We start from the raw sequence: 20,096 nt of genomic DNA on the forward strand, positions 1-20,096 counted from the left end.
AAATACATATGTGAATAAAACCAAATTTAAATTTTATCACCTGAACGCGATCGTGTTAAACAACACAATTTAAACTTCCGGCGCTGTTTTATTCTGAAAAAGGTTAACCGGAAATGCATCGATAAACACCGGTGAAAACTGACGAGGAAGTTAGCTAAAGGCAGCTAACCGGTACTAGTAGGACACGACTTAAAACATTTTTAAACTAATCCAAATAAGAGCTAGTTGGGGCTTTTTAAAAGGCGCTAAATCTACAGTCCTTTTAAAAAAGGCATACTTTAGCACGCAGTCGATTTACCGAGGTGAGGTTACAAAGAAGAGTAGTTACCCGTGGATGTATGATTCATTCATTCATTCAATCAATCAATCAATCAATCAAACAAACAAACATGGGTATGTGTAAAAAACGGTTGTCTAACTGTCACTGTTTGCCTTTTTTAGTAGTTAAGAATGCTAGTGTTTACCCTCTAGTACACGCCGAATAAGCTGATCAATTCCTTGATAAATGAAACTTTTAAAGGATAAGACCGTTTTTTTGACATTGGGCCCTTGATTTCACATTATAACATGATGTTCTACTCACCCCTGCTTGTTGTTGGTCATTTGGAGCTGTTCCGAAGATATTCGAGAGGCGTCTGGCTGCTCTCTTGAGATGAAACGGTTTCCTATGGGCAAGCTTATACAGGCACAAACTATGCTGTTTATAATTTATTAATTACTCTACATTAGCACTGATAACGTGGAGGTGCGTCGCTTACTTAAAAAAATCCGGGTTACTAATTTTGAATTTTAGCCGAATGAATAAAGAGGCAGCAGGTCTGTGGGCTGTCTGTGGCAGTAGCACGACGAGGACGTCAGTAACACCCACTTTACGACGAAAAAAACAAAATTACAATAACCCGGATTTTTTTAAGTAAGCGACGCACCTCCACGTTATCAGTGCTAATGTACAGTAATTAATAAATTATAAACAGCATAGTTTGTACCTGTATAAGCTTGCCCATAGGAAATCGTTTCATGGCCGAATATCTCAAGAGAGCAGCCAGACGCCTCGCGAATATCTTCGGAACAGCTCCAAATGTTCAACAACAAGCAGGGGTGAGTAGAACATCATGCTATAATGTGAAATCAAGGGCCCAATGTCAAAAAACCGGTCTTATCCTTTAAGTAAGCATAAAACTGAAAAAATACATTGCCTCTAGCTTTGTAATTTAATTCAATTTAGTTTTTTGTGTCCTGTATGGCAGTATACTTTAGCCAGCTTTTAGAATAATTTTGATGATCTAAACCTGATATTCGGCAAATTGAAAGGGGGTATTTTCCACTATTTGCAAATTCTAAATAGACCAAAGAATTGCATCAGTAAATCTGTGAACAGTTTTTCACTGGCTTCACATGTGAAGAAGCTGTTTTACTGATAATCCAGCAGGATAACATCTACGGTAACCTACTGGTTTTAAATATCATGCCTCTTTGTTTTATTGGTCATCAGCAGATCCAGTCATGCCACTCCAGTTCGTGTACAGCCGCCAGGACTTTGTCACAGATGTGCGTCGGAGGAGTGAAAACCATCATGCGTTGGCACCACTTCACACAAAGTTTGACACGACCGTCAGAGTCGGCTGGACGGACAGGATGGACAGGGGACTCTTCCGCTACCATCTGGGTGATTTAGAAACGCGTGTCTTGCCGGGCCCACGTGGCTATGTGGCTCAGCTGAATATTCAAAGAGGAATAGAGAGAAGAAAGCCTCAGGAGATACTGAGCATTCAGCAGGAGTTTAATGCCAGCCAGTTTAACTTTAACAAAATCAATCCAGAGGAAGTTATATTTGAGATGATCAAGGACACAGACAGAGGCACAGCTTTACCTGATGAGGAAGAGTTGCCTCAACCCTGCAGGATGGTTGTATTGATCAATGTCAGCCCTCTAGAGTTTGGACATTGTCTCTTTGTTCCAGATCCCTCATGCTGTTTCCCACAGATCCTGACGAGATCTGCAGTCCAAGTCGGCATCGAGTCTGTGCTCCTAAGCTCTGACCCCGGTTTTCGTGTTGGCTTCAACAGTCTCGGAGCCTTTGCTTCTGTCAATCATTTGCACCTTCATGGATATTACCTAGACCACGAGCTTACGATAGAATCCATGCCAGTTAAGCCAGTGGTGTCTGAAAAAGGATTTTACCGCATGCAGGACTTCCCTGCAGGATTCTTGTTTTACACAGAATCAGACGAGGTGGAGAAAGTGGCAAGAACTATATGTCAAGTCACAGACTTTCTTGTGGATGATAACATTGCTCACAACCTGTTTTTGACCAGAGGATGTCCACCGTGTGGTTGCATACAGAGCAAAAAGGATCGCTGTTTGAGAAATGGTGTGCGCATTGCCATATGGCCCAGAACTGCCTGCTTCGGTGCCAAAGAGGAATCTGCCTTTAATGTTGCTCTATGTGAGCTGGCCGGACATTTACCATTTAAAAACAAAAAGGACTACGACTTCACGACCGAGAGAGATGTAATCAGTACAGTGCAGCGGTATCTTCTATCTGATGATGAGTTTGACAGGTTGGAGCAGCAGCTCTCCAGTCATTTATTAGCATCATGATGCATGGGCAGAATCAATTAAACCACGTTGAAGCATAGAAACCATGTACAGTAAGGCAATATCTGTCAAAATCATACAATATCCATCAAAAATCGTACAATATCTGTCAAAAATTTTGGACACACTTACTCATTCTTTGATAATTGATTAGGTTGGCAAGTCCAAGCTGGTACTATATATTTCAATATATATGTCAATATTCTGGTTGGATAGAATTGCATGAATGTTGGGTTTTTTATTAGGGACCGAGCAGTGAAACTGTAAGGACCCTATTGTATCTATAAGGTTTATTATTATTCTTCCGAATTATTCTTTGCAAAAGGTACTCGAAAAACTCTTGAAATTTTGCAAGCACCACCTGCCAGTCAGGTTTTAGACAGCACCACAGCACTGAGACTGCTCTGACCAAAGTGTTTAATGACATATGTCTGAATACAGACGGTGGAAAAATGTCAGTCTTAGTTTTACTAGATCTCAGTGCTGCATTTGATACAGTTGACCACAATATATCACAGAAACGACTGGAAAACTGGGCAGGTCTTTCCGGAACTGTACTAAACTGGTTCAAAACATACGTAGAGAACAGGAAGTACTTTGTGTCAATAGGTAACTTTACATCTGAGCAAACAAGAGTCACATGTGGAGTTCCCCAAGGTTCCATCCTGGGACCTCTTCTGTTTAACATCTACATGCTCCCACTGGCACAGATTATAAAAAAACAACAAAATAAACTACCACAGCTATGCAGATGACACGCAGATATATATTACAATGTCACCAGGAGACCGAAGCCCTGTACAGGCTCTTGGTAAATGCATTGAGGAGATTAATGACAGGATGTGCCTCAACTTTCTCCAGCTAAACAAAAACAAAACTGAGGTAATTGTCTTTGGAGCCAAAGAGAAACGATTACAGGTCACCACAGAACTTCAATCTATACACCTAGAAACTACCAACCAGGCCAGAAATCTGGGTCTAGTGATGGACTCAGACCTAAATTTGGAAAAACACATTAGGGCAGAAACAAAGTCAGCCTACTATCACCTTAAGAACATATCAAGGTTAAAGGATCGGATGTGTCAGCAGGACATGGAAAAACTAGTCCATGCATTCATCTTTAGTAGACTTGACTACTGTAACAGCATCTTTACAGGTCTACCTAAAAAGTCAGTTAGACAACTGCAGCTTATTCAGAACTCTGCTGCTTGAGTCCTCACTAAGACCAAAAGAAGTGGACCACATCAGTCCAGCTCTGAGGTCTTTACACTGGCTGCCTGTCCATCAGAAGATAGACTTTAAAGTTCTGATGCTGGTCTATAAAGCTCTGAATGGTCTAGGACCAGAATACATCAGTGACCTCCTGACCCAGTATGAACCTTCCAGACCCCTCAGGTCAGCTGGATCCGGTCTACTATCAGTTCCCAGAGTCAGAACCAGACATGGAGAAGCTGCATTCAGCTTCTATGCTCCACATGTCTGGAACAAACTCCCAGAAAGCCTCAGATCAGCTGAAACACTCAGTGTATTTAAGTCCAGGTTGAAGACACACCTATTTTCAGCTGCATTTAAATAAAGCTCAAAACTTAATCACATTTTAACTACTGATTTTATCTGATTTTATCTATTGTTCTTATTTCTTTCTTTTTTGTTTAAAATTTAAATCTTGCTTTTTATTTCTACTGTTTTAATGTATCAGTAAAGCACTTTGAATCGCCCTGTAGTTGAATTGTGCTTTACAAATAAACTTGCCTTGCCTTGCCAGTTGACGACATGAAAGAATCTAAACTTTATATTTTTGGGAGTCGCTCATTGACTCTGTAGCGCCCCCTACAGTGCTTAAAAATGGTCACCGCATTGAGCTTAGTTTCACGTGGAACGACAAAATTTGGTACACTCATTCATCATGCCCAGACGCACAAAAAAGTCTCATGCCTCCATGCTCCCACGTCCACAGGAAGGCAGCCATTTTGGATGGAAAGGGAGTTTTCGTGCCATTTTTGACCGATTCCACGCCTTGCATATGATCGAACTCGTCCTACAGATTTAATGCTACAGACTTCAAACTTGGCCAGGTTACTCTTAAGACATGGGGGGAAAAATTCATTGAAAAACTTTTCCAAACTCTGAACGGTGTGGGCGTGGCCAGGCAATGAAAATTGTGTGATGGCATTTGTGAATTGAAAGCCTTAACATCACAAAGTCATGAAACTTGGCACACACGTCCACCCTGTCGACCTCGTACGTATGTAAAGGGTATCATGTGTGGGTGGAGCAAAATGGCTCACTGGCGCCCTAGTTTAACTTGAGATTCCTCCGGCTTATTCTTGAGCTTCCAATGAAAGAATCGAGCTAACAGATCCATGTTTTGAAAGTTATGGATGTAATGAAGGCTGGGATGGACAAACAGTGAGTGTGTGGATGCGAGTCATTCATTGGAGCATGCTCTGTCACATATCAGCGTGAATATTGTCAGGTATGGGGTTGGCAGGACACGGATGCGGACTTCAAAGGTGAGAGCAAACTGGGTTTATTTGAAAAAAAAAAAAACAAGAGTCAAAAAACAAGGCGCGGCTGAGCCGGATGATGAAACAAGACTGTGGGAACAAAACATGAAAAACACAAATGACTACACATGAAAAGCACTCAGCTTCAGACATTGCCTGGCAAGAAAGGGGAACGGTGAAATAGGGGTAAGGAATTCCCAAAGGTTTCCAGGGGAAACCTGGAAACTAATTCCTGAACAGGGTGATGGGTAAATGAGTGCAGCTGAGAAACGATGGACAGGTGAAGGGAATGAAACAAATGAGCAGAACATGGGGACTGAGGGAAAAACAATGGCAAAACTTAACTAAACATGAACTTATAAACTAAGACATGAAATAACCTAAAACATGATAAAACACAGAACTAAAAACATGGGGAAAACCCCATGGACATGACCAGAGGCGGATAGAGTACACAGCTTCCTTACTTGAGTAAAAGTACAGATACCCCTTGATAAATTTTACTCAAGTACAAGTAAAAGTACTACAGTCAGATGTCTACTTAAGTAAAAGTACTGAAGTACTTGTTTTTAAAAGTACTTGAGTATCAAGAGTACAAGAGTACATTTTCTAAATATTGCATTACTGCCACAGTGCTTACATTTATGTATAGAAACGTCCTACATGGAGTTATGAAAAATATTAATGTTACCTTGGAGAATGTACAAGGAATTGAAAGTAAAAACAAGTCATTTTCATCTTTTTACCATGTTGCTTTATTTAACATTTCTCACTTGCAAGGCAATAGCACAATGGCAACACTGACAAACCTCTGCTAGAGTTTTAATGGATTTTTGCATCCACATTTGAACCTGACTGTTAAACACACAGTATACTCAAGAACATAAAAACAAATGCTCAGCTTACATAAATATGTAATATCAAAAAAAAAAGTCAGCTAACAATTGTATGTATGTGTTTTTTCATCAAGCAAATCAATGGACCTAAACCAGAAAAGAAGGCAATATAGCAGAGTTGACACACCTCTGAACCTGACCGTGTTATACACGCAGCATAGCAACCCACTCACATTGTTTTCTGTCAGTGAGTTCAGATTGGAAGGCAGCTAGCCACCATAACACCGTAACTCCAGCGCAGTAAACAGAACTCGAACCCTATCTTAAAGCTGCAGTCGGCAGGTTTTCAAAATTGCGAGTCTAAAGTCGGAAAATTCGAACTGATACAACTTTCAGGTCCCTCCCCCAACCTCTAATGCTGGGTGTACACCAAGAGCGACCTACGCTACCTGAGCGCCGGAAATCATTATTTCTCTATGGAGGGTGAGCGACCTGGGCTACCAGAGCGGATTCTCCAGTGGCGAAGCTACCTGAGCGACCAGAGCGGATTCAAGCGATTAAACTCAAGCTAACTTTATGGTAATAAGCTATGACGCGTTTCGGCGAAAACCAATGACAACCCACAGATTGTAGGGGTCCGACAATCCGCGGAGTTCGCGGAAACAGACTTGTAAACTTTGGTTCCTATCCAAACAATAGTCGTTTAATCCTGAGACTGTTGCAATTGCCATGTCGAGTGCTTCAATACAATAGTGTAGTAACCCCACGCATACCTTTCTCACAGCAATTCAGTTTTATTTCGGATTTTATTTCGAATTTAGTTTATTTTCACAGCTGACTCTGCTATTCCTGCTCTTCTCAGGTGTACCTAATGTAGTTTTACATAATTTGTAACGTGATGTATATCTTGTATAACAAATTGTAAATAACAACACGTTTATTCGTATCCCTGCCCTCTCTTTCCTCATGTTTTTTTCCGCGGGGGTGCTGCACAGCCGCGGGGCCTTTAAGAATTGAACATTCTAAATGTGACGTCACGAGCTACCAAAGCTACCAAAGCAAATTCTCAAGCGAAGCTTCTCCAGCTACGAGGTAGCGTAGGTCGCTCTTGGTGTACACGCAGCATAACAAGCTCCGAATCGCCCCCCAAACCCCTCCCCCTCTGTGGACGAGGTTGTGCATGTGAGTTCACACCAGTGTGAGCGCACACAAGCTGGGGCAGACTCACGCTCAGCAGCGTGTGCACAACCTGTGATTGACAGGTAGGATTCCTCCACCCTAACTTGATTGGTTAAAAACAGCCGGGAGCGCTCGGTTTTTGCAAGCATGATTACAGGCTTCAGAGGGAGCTACAGATTTCTACCCAGGCTCCGCCCTCGCAGTGACGCAACACCTTCGGCTCTGCTACACTTACTCAGGCCAACTGCTCATTCAGGTGGATTCGAGTTCCCGAAAAAATGGGAACTCCACCCACTTTGTCGGGAAGCAATCAACTTTGAGCAGCGCCAACCAAGGCGGGTTCAAGGTAGTGACGTGGTTGAACTGCCACTCAACCCATGGATTGTACACGGAAGCGCTTCATTCAATATCAACATGGAGCAGCATCAAGCTTTTGACACTGCTGTAGATGCTGTAATGAAAGTGTTCGACGGGAGATTCTCGTTAAAAATCGAGCAAAGAACAGCCCTTGAATCGTTTCTTGACAGGAAAGACGTTTTCGCCTGGCTTGCTCCCTACTGGCTTTGGTAAGAGTTTAATCTACCAGTTAGCCCCGCTGGTAGCTAAATCATACGTCAGAGGAAAGAGTGGTGTGATTGGCTCAAGCTTAGGCACAGCCTTTTCTGGCCACAACCAGTAGCAACCCGAGGGAGGCGGGTTGACCAGGCCATTTCGAATCGTATTCGTTATGGTCTTGGTCAGACCAGAATCTCGAAGAGATTTGAAAGTCTATGTTAATCAGGCTAACAGATTTCGTTATTTTTCCTAAACAGCCTAGTTAATATTCTACTTCCAGAATCCCATGACAGTTCAAGCTAAAATGACTAAAAAAAAGTTGCCGACCGCAGCTTTAACATTGGTGCATGGTAAAACAAAGGCAGAGTGACGTAACCATGGCCGTAACTCCGCTGCAACTTAATTCCAGCGTTCTAAAGTGCAGCGGAACAAAGCTAAAAAACCTTAAGTGATGTTACGGGCTTCTGTCTTGCAGCAGGTGTTACACGATTAGCTTGTCTCGTCTTATGCTCACTATTATCAGGCCAAAGTTAGCCATCTAAATAGCTATAGGTGGCAAATTGGCGGGTGCATGTGGCTTCGACTACTCAAACGTAACCGAGAATGTAAAAAGCTGCATTATCGTAGATAGCCAATCATTTAGTGCACTTTTCTGTAGCTAGAATCTAGCTTAGAAATGTAAGGAAGTTTAATTCAATGTACGTACCTTGACATGCTTCCGCAAGTTGGAGGATTAATTTTTGTAGGCGGTGATGAAGTTCTCTTTTGGTAAACAGAACAAACACTTGAAGCGAAAACTATCATTAACTTGTTCAGAAAATTTAAATAGTCTGGCGAGGTGGGGCCACGGGTTGGCACATTACCGGGATGGACCTGCTGCGTCTTCTTCCATTGTTTCGTCCATGGTTTCTCTCATCTAATCTGACCATGGAGTTGACTTTGGTGGAAAACTGAAGGTGATTGCTGATAGGCTGTCCCAATCAGTAGTGCCTGCACAATCCAATCACGTTTGAGAGGGAAACCACAAATTGAGGTTTTTTTCTTTTCTTTTACTCACGGTTATGGATAGAAATGTAGTGGAGTAAAGAGTACAATATTTGCCTCTCAAATGTACTTGAGTAAAGTCATGAGTACTCCCCAAAAATGATACTTGAGTAAAGTACAGATCCCTCAAAATTGCACTTAAGTACTGTACTCAAGTAAATGTACTCCGTTACTGTCCGGCTCTGGACATGACAAATATGAATGGAAGAATGCGCCCACAGCAGTTCTGTAGGGCTGTGCAGGCCGACAGTCAGTTTGGTTCTGCTGGCCAGGGGCGTGTAGGCGGGGATCAAGAGCAGGGATGGGTGGTCCGAGATGAGGTGTAGGCTCCAGGAGCGTTAGCGTAGGCCTGATCCAAAGGGTTCTAATCTGCACATATTTATATTTGGGCAGAACAGCTTTGATGTTAGTTTGGTTGAAATCCTAAACTAACAATAATAATAAAAATACTAATAATTTTCAATAACTTTATACACAGTAGCTCATCTCTGCTTTAAATATCACATTTTTTTCTTTTTTTTTTTATTTTGAAAACAGGAAGTTGGAACACCTGCAGTCGTCCTCTCCTTGTGTTTACTGTAAAGTCTGCAATACGGGTGCACTTGGAATGTTGGAGTGGCTTTCGAATGAATTGATGTAACATATTGACCTTCATGAACCGGTCGCACCACATTATGCTGAAGAATCAATCAGCTGTCAGTCCAAAGTTAGGAGACATCGATCAGATGCTGTCTGTCAGCACAGTTCAACAAACTGATGTGTAGCGAACGCTGAAACAAGCATTTTTTCTGTGTAAATTTATTTATTTTTTCTTGTAATATCCATTTAATATTTTGTATATTTTGATTTTATGTGCATACCTTTTGAAAAATTGTTTAATTGGTAACGTCACTTGACTACGTCGGCTGTCACGTGATAACACCTGATGGAAACAGGTGAGTTTGTTTTCACGCTCAGGCGATTGCGGAAGCGGCATATGTAAAGGAAAAAGAAAGGAAAAAGGACTAATATGGACTTCTAGCAACTCTAAACCTTCTGATTGGAAAGGCACACGGTATGAAAATCGAAAGAAATATTCTTGTTTTTTGTGTGTGTGTAATTTATGTTTTTTCCGAGCAATAATAGTTGGTATTTCACTAATGTATATTTTCCACCGTGGAAATCTTGTTGTATTTCAGTGTTCACGGTGGTCTTGGACGATTGTCAGAAAATGTATGAAATAAAAGGCGTTTAAATCATCAGTCGGAGCGTTGTGCTTCATCCATCAGGGAGAAAAGGTTTGGAGCAGCTATAGTTAACACGTACCCCGTGTGAAGCTCAGCTCGAGGCCGAGAACATTAAGGGACTGCGCGCTGTGAATGCAAGCTGTGATCTTCTCACCAGCCGTGCCGAGGTGGACGGGGGAAAGAAAGAACGGATCGTTGCGATTGCAGTGACTTGTAAAAACATAGCGTCGGCTTGCAACAAGGACAAAGATTGAGACTGTGCCGTTTCCACAAGTCACCACAAGGGAGCAACAGCGCGCCGTGGTCGTGAGTAGTAACACCAAGCCCTTGGATTTCAGGTTCTTTCAGTTGGCAAGAAACGAACATTATAACTTGTAAATATTTAAATAAATGTGAAAGGCCATTGTGTGCATATTTTGTGTGAATATTTCTGGCCTGTGAAAATAAGTAATTTGACATTCCTACTTTGGATTTCTTGTTTGGTTTAACCTGTGTGGTTGATATAATTGAAATTAATAGGCATACTTGTACCATAAGTTTTGCTTAAGATTTAAGATTTTGATTACTACGTTTAGTGTTGTTTCAAAATAGTACAGAAAATGGCTCAAACCAAAGAGAGCGTTCTTGTACTTGAGGGAGTAGGCTAATTCAGGCTCTTGAAGAAGAGAAAATAGAATTACAAACCAAGTTAGAAACTGAAACAGATGCAACATTAAGAGACCACATGACAGAACGCATAGCTGAAATTGACAACAGTCTGCAAGCACATAGCGTAGAGAGCAAGGAACCAACTTCGAAACCTGAACAACCAAGGCGATCAGAGAGCGAAAACCAACTGAAAAGTGGCTTGAATATGCAAAAGGAGAGAGTGTAAAAAAGGAAAGAAAGTTTATGCTAACTTATGTAAGCTTCAAAAGTGAGGTTCAGTACACTAGAAGCAAACTCAAAGAAGAATGTGACGAAGAGGCGCTTGAAAGTATGACAACTACTTTGGAAGACTATGAGTCACACTTAACGCAAATATACGAAAGCCTACGTGCATTGACCACACCAAGCCAAGACATAAGACGGCGAGTGGATAGCTGCACCTCAGTAAATAAAGAAGTAGTTGCTCTGTTGAAAATGCGCTGCTCAGAAGTAGGCAATGAGTTTGATGCTGCCGCAGTAAAGGAATCACTCTTTAAATTACTTCAGAGAGATGATGCAAAATCAATATATGGGTCCACTGTATCAAGAGCTGGCGCAGATAGTGTATCAGGAAGTCAAGTGTCATTAAAGAAAGCAGAAGCAGCAGCACGCTTAGCATCAAAACGTGCCGAAATAAACAGAGAAAGTGAAATAGCTGCACAGAGAAAAGAAGTATTTGCTCAGCAAGAAAAATTGATGATGCTGGAACACCAAAGGGATCTGGAAGCTATGCAAGCTGAATATGATGTGTATGCGGAGGAGGAAACAAAAATGAAAACTGAAATGGGAGAAAAGCAAGAAATAACTCTGCCTCCAAGTCAGCCCCAAGGAGAAAAGAAAAACATAATTCTGTCTCCAGGTCAGCCCCAAACTCAGCAAAACACAGCTCCATATGCTCAGATTCTCCATGGCACATTAGTCCCTCCTCGCTCTGAAAAACAGCCAGAACAAAAATTGAATGACGTGACATTAGTGCAAGCCTTTAAAGAATCTCTGATGACAAGACTTCCGGCACCTGAGCCATCTGTGTTTAGTGGGGATCCTCTCAAATTCACTGAATGGCGAACCAGCTTTAAAGCCTTGATAGAAGCCCCTTTCACACTGCGACCCGCTACCTTAGCGGGTCCAAATTGCACCTTCGACCCGCGTCGAGCAATGTGAACGCTTGGCGTGTCAGGGTGACCCGTGTCACCTGAAGCCGAGTTCAGGGGGCGTTGCCTAGTGGCAGAGCGTCACACGAAACACATAAAATGCTGGGCGTGTACAATGACGTAGTCACAAGCCATGCGTCGGAGGTAGGGTGAAATACACCTGTCTGCATCAAATTTTTCAAACAAACGATGGCGGGACACCTTGAGAACTCGTTTTTGCAATGCAGTTCATGGAGATGTTACTTTACGGTGCGTCTTGCTGCGTGGGAAACCGAGCTCTCCCATCTTTCTCGCCAGCCCGAATTCCAGCAGAGGTCCATCTTTCACCGTCCCCGGCGGTAAATAACGTCCTCTGCTCGGGGGCTGAGGAGCTCGCGGACCTCCTTGTCTCCCCAGTTGGCCATATTAAAAAATGTCTTGAACTTGATGTAGGCTAAAACAGAGTAAAACTTGTCCTCACCTGTCGCTGTTGTTCTGAATCATCTGTCCATTCTGTCTTTTAAACTCCTCACGTCACGCCCACGTCCGACCCGCGTCGATTGTGTTCACATCAAACTCGGCTCGGCAAAAAGACTAGGGTCCGACGCGGGTCGAAAGTCGAGTTGACGCGGCAGCCCGGGTCGGCAGTGTGAACACAACAGCGGACACGCTAAATTCGCGAATTAAACGCGGGTTATTCGGCAGTGTGAAAGGGGCTAAAGACTACTTGTGCAAGCCCAGCACATAGACTGTTTTATCTCAGAAAATACATAAGTGGAGATGCACTGTCTGTGCTGGAAGGAACTTTTTACCGAAGTGATAATGAAGCATACACGCACGCCTGGGATGCACTGAACAAGCGCTATGGCCACCCATTCATAGTGCAAAGAGCCTTTCGGGGTAAACTTAGTAGCTGGCCCAAGATAGGACCAAAAGAGCCACTAAAATTAAGAGAGTTCAGTGATTTTCTTGTGTCATGCAAAAATGCAATGCCTCACATATCAGGTCTTAAAGTTCTGGACGATTGTGAGGCGAATCAAAGGCTACTCCAGAAACTTCCTGACTGGGCAACAGCTCGATGGAATCGACTTGTCACCATGGATTTGGATGACGGCAAGCCATACCCAAGTTTTGAAGCGTTCTCAAACTTCTTAGCCAAGGAGGCACGCATTGCCTGCAACCCGGTTTCCTCGCTTCATGCTTTGAAGAAGATAGACGAGAAACCAGGCACAGAAGTGAAACGCATCAAAGTCAGAACCCTAGTGACAACAACAAAGGTTGCTCAAGGGAAAGGTTACCCTTCTAAAGATTCAGGTGAATCAGCAGGCTCGACAGTTAATCCAGCTGCTGCTCGAACAAAGAAGCACATAAAATGCATATGCTGTCAAGAGAACCACTTCATTTACAAATGCGAAAAATTTGCTGCTCTGACTCTTGAAGAGAAAAAAGCGTTTGTGAAAACCAACACATTGTGCTTCGCTTGCTTGAGAGTTGGTCATATGGCAAAGGATTGTCGAAAAAGGGCTACTTGCAATGTTTGTAGAAAGAGCCATCCAACTCCGCTTCATGACGAACAGAGAGACAATACCTCTACTGCTTCGTGTAGTATGAATATGACCAATGCTGACCGCACTTCAATGATAGTCCCGGTGTGGCTGTCTAATGCTGTCAAGAATAGCCCAGAGATCTTGGTGTATGCTCTGTTAGATACACAAAGTAGCAATACATTCGTTAATGAAGAGGTGTGTGAAAAACTTAAGGCACACACTGAACCTGTTAAACTCAAGTTGTCAACAATGACTTACAGGTCAATAGTGAATTGTCACAGAGCCAGTGGGTTAAAGGTCAGAGGATACAGTTCCAAAGAAAGCATTGAGCTACCGCCAGCTTACACTCGAGAAGATATCCCATTGGAGAAGACCAGCATTCCAACTCGGGAAACAGCCAAAGGATGGACACACCTGCTTAGCATAGCTGACGAGATGCCAGACTTGCTAGACTGTCCTGCTGGACTGCTTATAGGCTACGACTGTGTCAGAGCTCTAAAACCGAAAGAAGTTGTAGCCAGAGCCGAGCATGAGCCATATGCAGTGAAAACAGACCTCGGGTGGAGCGTAGTTGATGCCAAAACGCCTACTACTGGTGGAAGAACAAATGCTGGATTCTGCTATCGCATCTCTGTAAAGGAAATTCCACCTATTACACCTGCATGTGTGATTAAGGCTCTTGAGAGAGATTTTCAGGATACAAACCCCACAGATGGAATGATCTCTCAAGAAGATATTCAGTTCCTACAAATTCTGAATGAGGGAATTCATCACAATGACAATGGTCATCTGGAGATGCCTCTACCTTTTAGAGAGCGCCCCCAGCTGCCTAACAACAAACATCTTGCCACAGTTAGGCTGAAACATCTGAAAGTGAAGATGGACAAAAATTCCAAATACAAGGAGGACTATGTTCAGTTCATGGTCAATGTTTTCAAAGATGGTGATGCAGAGGAAGTGCATGCAACACCAAAGGACGGGAACATCTGGTACATCCCACACCATGGGGTGTACCACCCGCGAAAGCCAGAGAAAATAAGAGTTGTCTTCGACTGTTCTGCCAAATACCAAGGAACCTCGTTGAATGACCACCTCCTCACAGGACCTGATTTAACTAACACCTTGACTGGAGTGCTGTGTTGGTTCCGACAGTATCCAATTGCGATCAACTGCGACGTGGAGAAAATGTTCCACCGCTTTCATGTCACTCCAGAAGATCGTAATTTCATGAGGTTCCTGTGGTGGGAGAATGGGAACACAATGACTGAACCCAAAGAATACCGCATGAGGGTGCACATATTTGGAGCGGCATCGTCGCCAGGATGCGCAAATTACGGCATGAAATACCTCACCACCAAGTATGAGAGTGAGTACCCCATGGCAGCAAGCTTCATCCGGGGAAACATTTATGTGGATGATGGTCTTGTCAGTCTGGATACCATTCAAAAGGCCAAGCAACTTGTCCATGAAGCAAGAGAAGTCTGTCAGAAGGGACAACTGCGACTGCACAAGTTTGTTTGCAATAACAGAGCTGTCTTGGAGAGCATTCCAGAGAGTGAGCGTGCTGTAAAAGTCAAGGACGTGGACTTAAACTACACAGAGCTACCAGCCCAGAGAGTGCTTGGAGTGAAATGGAACATAGAATTGGATGTCTTCTCATTCAATGTAGTCCAACTAGAAAGAACCGCCACTCGACGAGGTATCTTATCCACAGTCGCTAGCATATATGATCCGCTACGATTTCTGGCCCCCTACATCTTGACTGGGAAAAGAATCTTGCAAGAAATGTGCAAGCGAGGTGTGGGCTGGGATGAGCCTGTCCCACTAGAACTAAGGCCAAAGTGGGAGACATGGCTCAATGACCTGAACAATCTTCAAACCACTCAAATACCAAGGTGCTTTGTTCCCAACAATCTAGGCACGATCCAGAAGATTGAGCTGCATCACTTTTCCGATGCCAGTAACGATGGCTATGGGCAGTGCTCGTATATTAGGATCATAGCTGAAGAACAAGTGCATTGCACTTTAGTCATGGCCAAGGCTAGGGTAGCACCCATGAAGATTGTCAGTGTCCCACGACTGGAGCTAACCGCTGCCACAATCTCTGCAGCCGTAAGCAAGATCCTCAGAGAAGAGCTCGGCTTGAAAATCGATGCTGAGTACTTTTGGACGGATTCACAAGTGGTACTGGGATACATCAAAAATTATGCCCGGCGTTTTCATGTTTTTGTTGCTAATCGGATCCAAAAAATCAGAGACACTACGGACCCTAATCAATGGTTTTACATTGAAACAAGTCAAAACCCGGCAGATCATGCATCTAGAGGACTCAAGGTGGCAGATCTAATGGCATCAGATTGGCTAAGAGGACCCAAGTTCTTATGGGAACAGGAAATTGCAACTAACCCAACAACCCCAGAGCTTCTCATAGGTGACCCTGAGGTCAAAGTACTGAAAACTGATATTGTGGAAGATGACCTCCTGAAAAGGTTGGCAAGACTTTCAGACTGGGTCACATGCCTCAACGTCATTGCTCGCATTCAGAGGCTGGTTCATAGACATATCTGGGCCTGTTACTGTGGAAGAGCGAAAGAAAGCAGCTCTCGTGCTGATCAAGGCGGCACAAAAGGAAGCATTTGGAGAAGAGCTCAAACTGCTTAGCCAATCACAAAAACTTAGGAAAAATCACAAAATGTATGAGCTTGACCCATTTCTTAGTGCTCAGAGTTGGTGGCAGGTTAAGGTCATCAGCGTCGCTAGAGTTCAAACATCCTGTAATACTCCCAAAAGAAGGCATTGTAACGCAACTGATACTTGACCATTGCCACAAAAGAACACAGCACCAAGGCCGAGGGCAAACACTGAACAATCTCAGAGCCAACGGATACTGGATTATGGGTCCTAGTAAAGTGGTGGCCAAGCACATCAAGAGTTGCGTGACATGTAGGAGGGTGCGGGGTCGAACTGAAGAACAGCGCATGGCTGACTTACCTGTTGACCGAATAGAGGCATCTCCTCCTTTCTCATATACAGGCATCGACTGTTTTGGCCCTTTCTACACAAAACAAGGTAGAAAAGAGTACAAGAAATATGGACTGTTGTTAACATGCCTAAGCTCACGGGCCATCCATATCGAGATGCTTGAGGACCTGACAACCGATGCATTTCTTAATGCATTAAGATGCTTCATTGCAATAAGAGGAACACTCAGACAAATCAGATCTGACCAAGGTACGAATTTCATAGGAGCAAAGAATGAGTTGGGAAAGTGCTTGATGGAACTTGACAAGGAAAGAATCGCGACCTATCTCGCAAGAAAAGAATGTGACTTTCTTATGAATGTTCCCGAAGCCAGTCATATGGGAGCGTCAGATACGGACGACCAGGAGCGTGATGAGCTCTGTGCTTGCTCAGGCTAAAGGACGACTGGATGACTCCTCATTAAGGACGTTCTTCTACGAGGCCATGTCTATAGTCAACAGTCGCCCACTGACAACAAACACCCTCGCTGATCCCAAAAGTGCTGAACCCTTGACACCCAATCACTTGCTTACGATGAAGCCTACGATGCCCCTTCCACCTCCTGGAAAGTTCGTTCAAGAAGATCTGTATGCAAGAAAAAGATGGCGCAAAGTGCAGTATCTCTCAGAACAGTTCTGGAGCAGGTGGCGCCGAGAATACTTAACCAACATCAACCTTCGTCAGCAGTGGCATACAACCAGACGAAACGTACAGGTTGGAGATGTAGTCATTGTTAAGGATGAAAACACTCCCAGAAATGAGTGGCCACTAGCTAAAGTTTTTGAGGCACATGAAGATGATGATGGTCTTGTGCGAAAGGTGAAAATACAAGTAGGCCAAAATAAGTTAGGACCAAAGGGTGAGCGCTTAACACAACCTTCATTTCTTGAGCGTCCAGTACAGAAATTAGTTGTGTTAGTTGAGCATTATTCAAAATAGCTCAACATTAACATAAAAATGAAAAGAGTCAGTCACCTAAACAGACATTGATGGAAATTATGGGTAAAGTTTAAGTTTCAAGTTATTAGAAAATTACAAGTTTTATTTCTTTGAATATGGTGAAAGTAAACCTTTTTGTAATTTTGGTGGCAGTGTAGCGAACGCTGAAACAAGCATTTTTTTCTGTGTAAATTTATTTATTTTTTCTTGTAATATCCATTTAATATTTTGATTTTATGTGCATACCTTTTGAAAAATTGTTTAATTGGTAACGTCACTTGACTACGTCGGCTGTCACGTGATAACACCTGATGGAAACAGGTGAGTTTGTTTTCACGCTCAGGCGATTGCGGAAGCGGCATATGTAAAGGAAAAAGAAAGGAAAAAGGACTAATATGGACTTCTAGCAACTCTAAACCTTCTGATTGGAAAGGCACACGGTATGACAATCGAAAGAAATATTCTTGTTTTGTGTGTGTGTATGTAATTTTATGTTTTTTCCGAGCAATAATAGTTGGTATTTCACTAATGTATATTTTCCACCGTGGAAATCTTGTTGTATTTCAGTGTTCACGGTGGTCTTGGACGATTGTCAGAAAATGTATGAAATAAAAGGCGTTTAAATCATCAGTCAGAGCATTGCGCTTCATCCATCAGGGAGAAAAAGTTTGGAGCAGCTATATGATGGTTGCCCAACTTGTTGAGATAGAACCTAAACTTAGTCCAAAGATCGGACTCAGACGGGAATAAAAGAGTCTGCCAGAGTTTCAGTGCAGTGTTTCCCGTCCTGCTCTGGGTACAGTTCTCCTGCAGAGATGATGTCCTGCTGCTTCCTGGTGCTGCTGCTGGCCTGTGGTCTGGTCCGGGCTCAGGATCAGAGGGGTCTGCCAGCCAGAGTGGATAAACTGGAGAAGGAGAGTCAAGACAGAGGTACATCCATCATGTTTGTCAGTGTTTCTGTGTCTTTGTGTGGGTGCAGACGTTCAGCTTCTCTGATGAAAACCTTCTGGCCCCTGCAGTGCAATCTCGAGTCGCCTTCTCTGCCGCTCTCTTCGAAACCACTGACTGGACCACTTTGGGGCCTTTGGAGGAAGATAAAACTCTGGACTTCAAGAAGGTGGTAACTAACGTGGGCAACGCATACAACCCAGAGACAGGTAGGCCTCCCCTGGTCAGGTCAGGACCTGAGCAGTGGTGTCAGCAGCACTGTCATTAACCACCGCTACATGGGAGCAGTTAGCCTGTTGTTTGGGTGGCTTTCAGACCACCAGAGTGTGAAAGAACCTCCATGATGATGCAGTCCAGCAGCAGCAGCAATGCCAACATATCCAAATTCTTCTGCTCCGTTTTTGTTGAACTCAATTGGACCCGTCACTGTTTAGAACTGGGGACGTTTGTTTGACTGGACGGTGCTGCTGAATAGATGAAAACTGAACCCACCTCTGATTTTTCCATCTTCCTTGTCTCCAGGCATCTTCACGGCCCCTGTGAAAGGAGTCTACTACTTCCAGCTCACTGGGGTGGTTGGCTCTACAGGAGAACTGAACGCAGGAGTCAAGAAGAACGGCCAGAACATGTTTGCCATCTATCACAAAGCGGGAACACAGGCCAGCGCCTCCAACAGCATGACTCTGGAGCTGGAGCGGGGCGACCGGGTCTTTGCCCAACTCTGGGCAGGCAAAACCATGGCAGACCAGAGTCGGCTCAGCACCTTCAGCGGCTTCCTCGTCTTCCCCATGTAGACGTCCAGATGGTCGTCCTGAATCCACAAACATGCCTGGGTCCACGCTTGAAGTCCAAACTCAGCTGTCATCACAAAGTGTGAATCAGAGAAACAAGAACAAAGAAGAAATCCTCAGAACCTTCAGGCTCTGTGTGAAGTCATTCTTTAGTTGTGACTTTGAGACCTTTGATGATTGAAAATGAGCTAAAAACAGGTCTGTCAAAGAAATAAAAGGTTGTTCATTCTACTGTTGGTGTCCTTATTGTCCAGGTTGGAATAAAGCAGTGGCTTCCTTCAGATCAGTAGCGGCTCGTGGTCTGGAAAATAGGCGGGGCAGATGATCTGCATTATCAAAATGCAAGCTTTTATGGAGCATACACAATAGGCCAATAGTCTATGCAACCATACGTGCGGGGGGGGGTGCGCACTCACATACAAGTCTGCCATACAACAAACACAAAAGCCACGTGAAAATGAGCGAAGAGAAAGTTTGTGAAAGGAATTAATACTGCCTACGTTTCAATTAGAGGGAAACTTGTCGCAAAGCATTGCATGGCTAATTTCATGGCACAATTCAGATGCGCCTTGCTGGACTCGTGTTTTTTTTATTATTTAATTATTATTAAATAATAATATATGTATACATAAAAAAACTCAATCACTCTCATTTAATTTAATACAATACATTCAATACTACATTCTCGCTAATCTATGTTCCAAAGTTAAGTTTACTGTCAAATTCACATCGGCAATGAAAGGGTTACTGTCCCTAAACATACTATCCAATCAGAATTGTCCATCTCTATGAAGCAAGATTAACCGGCTCATTATTGGTTAGGACTCCACATGTTTGCCAGAACATGTTTGCCATCTATCACAAAGCGGGAACACAGGCCAGCGCCTCCAACAGCATGACTCTGGAGCTGGAGCAGGGCGACCGGGTCTTTGCCCAACTCTGGGCAGGCAAAACCATGGCAGACCAGAGTCGGCTCAGCACCTTCAGCGGCTTCCTCGTCTTCCCCATGTAGACGTCCAGATGGTCGTCCTGAATCCACAAACATGCCTGGGTCCACGCTTGAAGTCCAAACTCAGCTGTCATCACAA

At 43.5% G+C, this 20,096-nt stretch overlaps 2 protein-coding genes across 7 annotated transcripts; both read left to right on the top strand.

The window, feature by feature from the left end:
* The first annotated feature begins 124 nt into the window (after nucleotides 1–124).
* gdpgp1 (GDP-D-glucose phosphorylase 1) lies at nucleotides 125–4,502 on the top strand. Of its 3 annotated transcripts, none has more exons than XM_075470936.1 (2): nucleotides 125–393; nucleotides 1,493–4,502. In XM_075470936.1, exons 1-2 carry the CDS (start codon nucleotides 339–341, stop codon nucleotides 2,599–2,601), a joined length of 1,164 nt encoding a protein of 387 aa, XP_075327051.1. In that variant the 5' UTR covers nucleotides 125–338; the 3' UTR covers nucleotides 2,602–4,502. The 3 variants fall into 3 exon arrangements, with proteins under 3 accessions (XP_075327051.1, XP_075327052.1, XP_075327053.1); XM_075470937.1 differs by having other exon boundaries at nucleotides 1,496–4,502; XM_075470938.1 differs by having other exon boundaries at nucleotides 125–302.
* A 5,063-nt stretch (nucleotides 4,503–9,565) lies between these two features.
* LOC142383814 (complement C1q-like protein 4) lies at nucleotides 9,566–19,239 on the top strand. Of its 4 annotated transcripts, none has more exons than XM_075469561.1 (5): nucleotides 9,566–9,773; nucleotides 9,898–10,283; nucleotides 18,072–18,199; nucleotides 18,289–18,426; nucleotides 18,740–19,239. In XM_075469561.1, exons 3-5 carry the CDS (start codon nucleotides 18,085–18,087, stop codon nucleotides 19,009–19,011), a joined length of 525 nt encoding a protein of 174 aa, XP_075325676.1. In that variant the 5' UTR covers nucleotides 9,566–9,773; nucleotides 9,898–10,283; nucleotides 18,072–18,084; the 3' UTR covers nucleotides 19,012–19,239. The 4 variants fall into 4 exon arrangements, 3 of the variants coding, with proteins under 3 accessions (XP_075325676.1, XP_075325675.1, XP_075325677.1); XM_075469560.1 differs by having other exon boundaries at nucleotides 9,898–10,251; XM_075469562.1 differs by lacking the exons at nucleotides 9,566–9,773; nucleotides 9,898–10,283 and adding an exon at nucleotides 15,983–17,709.
* The last annotated feature ends 857 nt before the right edge of the window (nucleotides 19,240–20,096 follow it).

The sequence above is a fragment of the Odontesthes bonariensis genome, chromosome 7, assembly GCF_027942865.1.
Source record: "Odontesthes bonariensis isolate fOdoBon6 chromosome 7, fOdoBon6.hap1, whole genome shotgun sequence".
Lineage (NCBI taxonomy): Eukaryota > Metazoa > Chordata > Actinopteri > Atheriniformes > Atherinopsidae > Odontesthes > Odontesthes bonariensis.